General features: G+C 41.4%; 1 protein-coding gene across 3 annotated transcripts in view; it reads left to right on the top strand.

Moving 5' to 3' along the window:
* Positions 1–7,656, top strand: part of LOC107687508 (cytoplasmic protein NCK1-like) — a 47,293-nt gene extending 39,637 nt beyond the window's left edge. For all 3 annotated transcript variants that reach the window (XM_016484869.1, XM_016484870.1, XM_016484871.1), the window contains 2 exons: positions 4,442–5,148; positions 5,265–7,656. In XM_016484869.1, the coding sequence (XP_016340355.1) occupies positions 4,442–5,148; positions 5,265–5,465 (908 nt within the window). In that variant the 3' untranslated portion in view covers positions 5,466–7,656. The remainder of the gene's footprint in view (positions 1–4,441; positions 5,149–5,264) is intronic.
* Positions 7,657–8,219: the final 563 nt, after the last annotated feature.

Below are 8,219 nucleotides of genomic sequence, written 5' to 3'. Positions count from 1 at the left end.
ATAGGAAAAATATAGAAACTCTTTGGTCATTTTTGAGCGAGATGCTAACGGTCTAATCAGATTCAATGATCTATGTTAAGCTACAGCTAAAACTAAACCACCAGACCCGGAGATCGGCTGAATGGATTCAAAAACGGTAAATCTCAACTGTTTAACTCTAGGGGAGTTGGAAAAAATAGTGGTGTTCCTTTAAGTACATTTAAGCAACTTGTAAACACCGTGGTGTATGAATATGGTCATCATTCAGTACCATTATGTATATTTAAATATTAATCATCTGAAACAATACATTGTCCACGGTACTACCACAACACCACTTTTTTTGTAATTTCTTTTTTTTTTTACAAGACTTAGGTTGTTTGTTTGTCACACTTTCATGTCATTTATTTACCTTGCATAAAATCCACCTATTCATAACCATAGGTTGCTTTTAAATGGAGTACAGCCTTATATTGGAGAACAATAGGATGAACTCACCATAGGAAACAACTAATCTAAGTCAGCTCATGTTGCACTCAGAGGAAAGACTTGAAAATGGAAGGGAAGTGGATGTAGTGTGTTGGGTGGGTGGAATATAACTTTAGATGGAACTCTGTTGGGTTTTACAAGTTGTAATGGTTGCCAGTTAGTTGCAAATGACAGCTTTTGGTCAAACTTGATTTAAAAGTTAATGTTTAAAAGTAGATGATTGCATAAACAGACATAGATATATACACATTGAGTTATGGCCATACAAAGCATGCAGCTTTCCTTCCTGAGCAACTTCCATAGGAATCCAGGAAAATTCCAAATTTTTTATTCAGGAAATGCACCATGGCTCAATACAATGTGATTTGTTCTTTCAGCAGAACATCCATGGATTCATAGAGAATATCAGAGACTTGGGGTGGACCAAAACCTCTTTGCATTATGGTGGCAAATTTTGACAAGCATAATTAACATTTTCTTCAACACATGCACAGATCTGTTTTTAAAAAGTACAATTTCAAGTGTTAAAAAAGCGTATACTTAAGTGGGATACACCCGCCATGTGTGAGCCAACCTGTTTGCGAAATTGTGTGTTTGCGCTGATGTGGCTGGTTACTGTCTAGAAGTGTTAGTTAAGAGAATTGAAAATAAACTTGTGTAAACTGCCCATGTCAGCTCCCTAGAGACCATGTAGACTGACTAATCCGATGACTGAGTGGGTGGATTACTTTCCCTGTCTTGTGAAACAACATCAGTCGTATCACGCTCAAGAAAACCACCACGACCACTGGTCTGAACATTCACACACCCAACATCAGTTGCATTTTTTAACAAGTGACAACTTGAAATTTGCCTTCGAAATCCTTGTATATTTGAACCTGCATTTAAGTCCAGATTTGCATTTATTCACACTTCATTCAAATTTTGTCTTTTTTTTTCATGAATTAGATTAATGAATTAGATCACTTGAAAATGAACATTGTCATTTACTCACCCTTATGTCTTTCCAAACTGTATGAGTTTCTTCTGGATAAATTAAGAATTGTTCTATTCACTCTTTTCGATAGTTAAGCTTTCAAATCACAAAAACACTATAAAAATACAATAAAAACAATCCAAACAACTTTTTCACTTATATTCCAGGTCTTACAAAGCCGTTCGATAGGTTTGCATGATGAGACTCATTAGATGTTCTTTTTGATGTTACTGAAAATGTAGCAATGTGCTAACTACTTTTTATTTGATCTGTTTATAAAACCTTTCTGAATGATTCTGTCATAAATCATACTGATCTGGTTCTCATCAGCTCGCTGACCTAATGATATGGTCGCAACAGCTCATAGGAAGGGAATGGCATGAGAGTGAATAAACTGTAACAGAATTTTCATTTTTGGGTGAACTCTCCCCTTAAGAAAAGCCTTTTGAATTTGTAGACGAGTTGAACTCATGCTGTCAGAAGATTCACACACCCGTGGTTACATGCACCAACATGTTCACGCATGGGGCACTAAATGCTCCAGTTAGTATCGCACGTACACTTCACATTCACTTCCTGCTCACATTGACCATGCAAATGTCAATCCCCCTTAATCGGACATAGCTTGGAGGCCAGAGGCAAATACGTCTTGGTTTGGGATTTCATACATTTGTAATGCAAATCAGGCAGTAGAGGTATCCGCAAGCACAGAGTAAATTCTTCTGGCCTCGAGCTTTGATAAGCATCTCGCTCAATGCAGAAAGAGTCATTGGAAAAGCTTTGTTCTCACTCTGTTAACCTTTAACCCCTGAGCAAGCATGAAGTAAATTGGGTGATTTCCTTTTAGATTAGGTAAGAGTGGTTTCAAGGTTTCACCTGCTTTTTGGGTGAGAAGTTTTGTTAAATCACATCTGGTAAGTATTATTCTTGAACCGTGCCTACAGGTATATTAATTTGAAATATAAAGGCTGAGTTTGCCTACTTCCATGTTAAAAACAGGGTAAACCAGCTTAAAGTAATTTGGTGTGGTTTGGTTTCCCCTGGTGAGAATGGTTTAGTCTGATGGTTTTAGTGGGGGTTGGCTTACTTTGAGCAAACCATCTTAGACCAGCAAACAAACAACCTTGGGCTAGTTTAAGCTGTTTTTTAGCAGATATACTATTGTAATACCATGGTATTCTTTGAAGTGCCATGCATTTTGTATTCTATAAATTACCATGGTACTACCATCCAGTACCATAATTTTGTTGCTGTGCTTTTTTTGTAAAGTGTGTAAAGAGAAAGAGTGTTTATCTGTCCTTGGGCCTTTGGATTGGGCCGGTACAAACTTCACTGCCAAGTGGACATTCCTGCACGGTAACACTATTCACAAACCTTTGCCAAACCCGCCAACACGGTCAAAAGGCCTCTGGGTCAGATATTCTCCATTAATCCTCTAGACCGGCCCACTTGGCTTGACCTAATGTGGTCAGAGAAGCCGGAATCCTCGACAGTATCCATGAACCTAACCCAACACTCCCTCGCTCATTCCTTCCTCATGGAGGAGGACGAAGGGTGTGGTGATCATTCCAGTGTCTCTTTGCAGTTAATTGTACTTTTCTCTGAATAACAGAACTAGACCACACAGCTGTGCGAGACAGGTGACAAATGATAAAGAACCTTTCTTAGAGTAAACGTGCACCCTTGTATCATGGTGGCTATATTTTTTGCATCGTCACAAAGCAAGCATTTCTTTTTGTTTGCAGAATTGTTCTGTTGCTCTTACATGCTTGTTCACATGGGAATAATTGAATCATCTCCATGAAGTCAAAAATACACAGCTTGTCATATGATCTATGAGTGGTAAAAAGTGGTGAGAACATAATTAGTTGGTTGTAATTGGGTGGTTTTGAAACTGGACCAGCGCCCGTGTTTACTAAGAGAGGACACATTGCTCAAGCAGGCGGGAGCTGATAGCTACTGTTTACCCGTCAGTATGAAAACACAAGCCTGACTGCACTGTAACATGTGTTTGGACAAGTTCTCCTTTCACTCGTGCCCTGCCTGTTGGTGCCTGTATCAAAATACAATGCTCACAGATAATTTCAAAAAGAATGGAATGAATGCAGGGTGCGGGGTGATGAAATTACCCCCTGAAGAGACTGTCTCAACACATTTTTAATTTCTGAATATGGCTTTCCATTGACAGATGCCTTTAGTTAAATGTGTTTTTTTTGTAGTGGACAGTAGATATGAGTTTTTTCTCAGTATAAAAAAGAACTGATAAAAACCATTTGAAGGTGTCAGGTGTATGCAGAAGAAGTGAGTGAGTAAGAAAAGTGACACGTGGCCAAGTATTGTGTTCCATACTCTGAATTTGTGCTTTGCATTTAACCCATCCAAGTGCACCCACACAGTAGTGAACAGTAGTGCACACACTGGAGTAGTGGGCAGCCACTTTTGCTGCAGTGCCCAGGGTGCAATTGGGGGTTCAGTACCTTGTTCAAGGGTACCTCATTTGGTGCGGTTCATTCACTCCCTCCTAACCTACAATTCCTGCCATTACCAAGACTCGAACCTGGGACTTTCAGGTTACAAGCCCGACTTTATAACCATTAGGCCATGACTGCCCCCTTGAAACGTAGACTGTTCACAAAGTTGAGCAGCAAAATTGTGTTGCCTTGTACCTTGTATCTGCCACTTTCTAAAGCAGCATCTTATGTATTCTTCTCGTAGAAGGCAATCCTAGAATGCAGCAACAAGCTCTCTGAAAAGGTGATTTGTTAACAAATAAGGTGGACTTAATGAAACATTGCAGTCCCCTAGTTGCTACATTGCTTTAGTTTCAATGAAGTTGAACTCTGCTCAATTTTGTCGCGTTGCCAATTTTCTTGGGCGTCCACACTGACTGCAGTTTTCATCTGCAATGCCACAAGTACAAGTAGTTGAGTACAAAGAAGGGACACTAATTGTGTATTTGGGAAAATCTGAATGGCTGTTCTTTCTTTATGTATGCAGGAATTGGCAAGGTGAAACGGAAGACAGGCATGCGTGAAACGGCCTCCAACGCGGACTCTGATTTCTACCCGGACAATGGCGAACGTCTGTATGACCTAAACCTTCCTGCGCTAGTCAAATTCAGCTACACGGCCGAGCGGGAAGATGAGTTGTCGTTGGTTAAGGGCACAAGGGTCATTGTCATGGAGAAGTGCAGTGATGGCTGGTGGAGAGGGAGCTACAACGGCCATTCGGGATGGTTTCCATCCAACTACGTGACGGAGGATGCAGATGGATCGGCGAGCAACGACTCTGCTGGCTTGTCGGATGTTGTTCATAGTGCGAACGGCAACCGGGTGCTGCACACAGTACAGGCACTCTACCCGTTCAGCTCGGGCAATGATGAAGAGCTGAACTTTGAGAAGGGGGAGGTTATGGATGTTGTGGAGAAGCCAGAAAATGACCCTGAGTGGTGGAAGTGTCGCAAAGCCGACGGGCAGATGGGACTTGTGCCGAAGAACTACGTGACTGTTCTGCAGGAGTTGCACAACTCAGCCAGCATGGCCGGGCCGCCCACACCTGACTGTGACTACATTGAGCCTTCATCCAGTGGACGCTTCGCTGGCAAGCAGTGGTACTACGGGAAGGTGACGCGTCATCAGGCAGAGGTGGCACTCAACCAGAGGGGCACAGAGGGAGACTTTCTTATCCGGGACAGTGAGTCCTCAGTAAGTAGACAGAAACGTTCCTCCTTGTATTCTGATAAATATGCTAAGAATCCTGCTTTCAGCAATTGGTCTAAATTGATATTATTTCCCTTTCTCCATATGTTTTCTTTTTCTAGCCCAATGACTTTTCAATATCGCTGAAAGCTCAGTCCAAAAACAAGCATTTCAAAGTCCAACTGAAGGACAACTTGTACTGCATCGGACAACGCAAGTTTAACTCAATGGAGGAGTTGGTGGAACACTACAAAAAGGCGCCCATCTTCACCAGCGAACAGGGCGACAAACTCTACCTGGTCAAGGCTCTGGCTGCCTCCTGATCCAAGCAGAAAGAATATCCAGTTAACAGTGACTACACTTCCAGACATACAGACTGGGAATATCAAGCATTCCAAGAATGGGAGGTACAGGGAGAGACGGACAATGGACTCCCGTTCATTCGCTCGGAAACTTGCTCAAATTTCATTGAGGGACACACCCAATGTATCAAAATACAGTATGTTTAGACCATAGGTGATGCAGTGTATTTTGATGTCAACATGTATTAGAATTACAACCTATGTCTTCTTTTGTTAATATATATTCTTTTCATTGATTTCGAAAATGTATTTTTCATTTGTTCTTTAACTTCCCTGCCAATTTTTTAACTGTCCTTTCAAGTTTCTGCTGTTTAAGTCCTGACTGCAGAAGAACTTTGCTCAACATGTTTCAAAGGTGTCACATACTGTCTGTTACTGCCTGCATTGCCTGAACCACACGGAACTGTTGAAATTGACGTAATCTGCTATATTTATTAGGAATCAATATTTCTGCAAAATGCTCCAACAATAAAAGTGAGTGACCAAAACCAATATTCAGAATTAGGCACAATCTTTTTGGGATTAATCTTGAACTATAGTCTTGCAACTGCATGTTTCCAACATTCAAACAAGCTTGAGGTCTTGTTGAGGATGACATCTGTATTTATGAGGGGTAACTTTTCAGAAGTTCTGCCTCCCTGATAATCAAGATGCTGATTATTGTGGTTTGTCAGCTAGTCCTGAATTTATCCACACATGTTGGATCTGTCAGAATCGATGCCATGCAATAAATATGATGTCTCCGCTTTGTCAAAGGGCTTAGCTGTGATTAATGTCTTCTACTAGACATTTATTTGAATGAATATGGGAGTTAGATGTGCAGATCTTCATTGGAGCCTGAATTGCAATGCCATGACTGATGATTAAAGAAGATTAAACCACATTGGTATACACAATAGGTCTTTTATGATTCAGTGTTTTACTAATAAAAGCGGTCTTTCATGATCAAGGCTGAAATTGCATTACAACTGATGCAATGGGTATGGTTTTAGTTATCGGTGGTGGATTGGTTTAAAGTTTCATCAGATGTTTGCCTTATCTTTGCTTTGCACTCATTTGGTTGCTCACTTTCTCAAATGAGCATACGTATTGTATTGTAGTGTAGAGGATGAATGAAAGCATGTCAGCATGAAGGCAGCATTGTGTACTCAGGTTGCAAGGAAGGATCCACTTCGCTTGGCAATCAAGATCCACAGTGCTGCTTCCTTTTAGTTTTCAACAGTTTATGATAAATGGTAAGAGATGTTCCATTCAGGATCAGATGTTTGAATGTAAAACTTCATAGATAAGTATGTTTGGTGGACCAGGCAATGGAAAAGACACTTCCCTGGACACGTCTCCGATTCAAGTGAGAAAACATGGATGTTTCTTTTCTGAAGACTTATGAGTCGGGTGATGATCTGGGCTCTTCTCCGGGGGACCATCAGTATGACCGTAATTACTTCTCCAGCTGTTCGGAGCTGGACTGGGGCAAGAGTTGAGCAATGGGGATTTTTTGGAGAAGTGGGAGTGGCGAGGGAGGGGGGGGGAATCACTGAGACATGCAGAGTATGCTCGAGTGATTTAATCTTGAATTAAGTGGAAATGTCAGATTTCTATCCATGTGACCAGTTCAGATTGGTTCAGTGTGAGTAAAGTGGTTCTCAACAGGTTTTGCTTCAGGACCAAGTGGTGACTCAACATTACCAAGCAGTATCATTTTTCTACTGCCTTGAGTAGTTTTAATGGTTTTTGAGGCTAAGGGGATGCCAAGCAACAAGTACTTGTTGGATAACGTCTACCAAGACCCTATCAAAACAACAATGCTACCCAATTTGGGGTTTTGATCAACTAGTTGAGATCCACGTGTTTTGGATGAGGGATATCGGAGACCTGTATAGTCTTATCAGATAGTTTGTGCTTTAAAATGTGGCTTCATCTCAGTTGTTGGAACCAAAACGTTACAATAAGATGCACACGTTATTTGAGTATCACTTTGCATGTGCGTAATACACCCCTGATAAGTGACAGATGTGCACGGACCATGTCCTGGTCATACAAACATCCCTATTGGGGAACTTACCATGATTTGTCTCCTGACTTAAGTGACCTTACCATATAGACCAGGGGTGTCCAATCCTGCTCCCGGAGGGCCAACATCCTGCAGAATTTAGCTCCAACTAGCTTCAACACACTTGCCTGGAAGTTTCTAGTGAGTCTGAAGACCTGGAATTATGTTTTATTAAGGCTGGAAGCCTGGAACTAAACCCTGCAGGACAGTGGCCCTCCAGCAACAGGTTTGGAAACCCCTGATATAGAACTTAGTCGGAGTAAAAGCCATATTTAAGTTCAGAGGGTTATACCAGGGGTGTTCAGTCCTGTTCCTAAAGGGTCCACTTTCATACAGGGTTTAGCTCCAACACACCTGTGTGGAAGTTCCTAGTGATCTTGAAGACCTTGATTAGCTGGTTCAGGTGTGTTGGAAGTAAATTCTGCAAGAAGTTTTTCATCAGTGGTTCCCAATCCTGGTCCTGGAGAACTCCCAACACTGCACGTTTTTGATGTCTCTCTTATCTGACACACGTTTGAGGTCTTGGTGTCTTTACTAATGAGCTGATGGGCTGAATCAGGCGTGTTTGATTAGAGACATCTCAAATGTGCAGTGTTGGGAGTTCTCCAGGACCAGGATTGGACACCCTTCAGTTGGCAACAAAACTAAATCTTTGCTTCACGTCT

Source organism: Sinocyclocheilus anshuiensis, unplaced genomic scaffold (genome assembly GCF_001515605.1).
Source record: "Sinocyclocheilus anshuiensis isolate Anshui unplaced genomic scaffold, SAMN03320099.WGS_v1.1 scaffold870, whole genome shotgun sequence".
NCBI classification, from domain to species: Eukaryota; Metazoa; Chordata; class Actinopteri; order Cypriniformes; family Cyprinidae; genus Sinocyclocheilus; species Sinocyclocheilus anshuiensis.
Note: the sequence above shows the minus strand (reverse complement) of the source record. Positions and strands in the feature narration are given on the sequence as shown.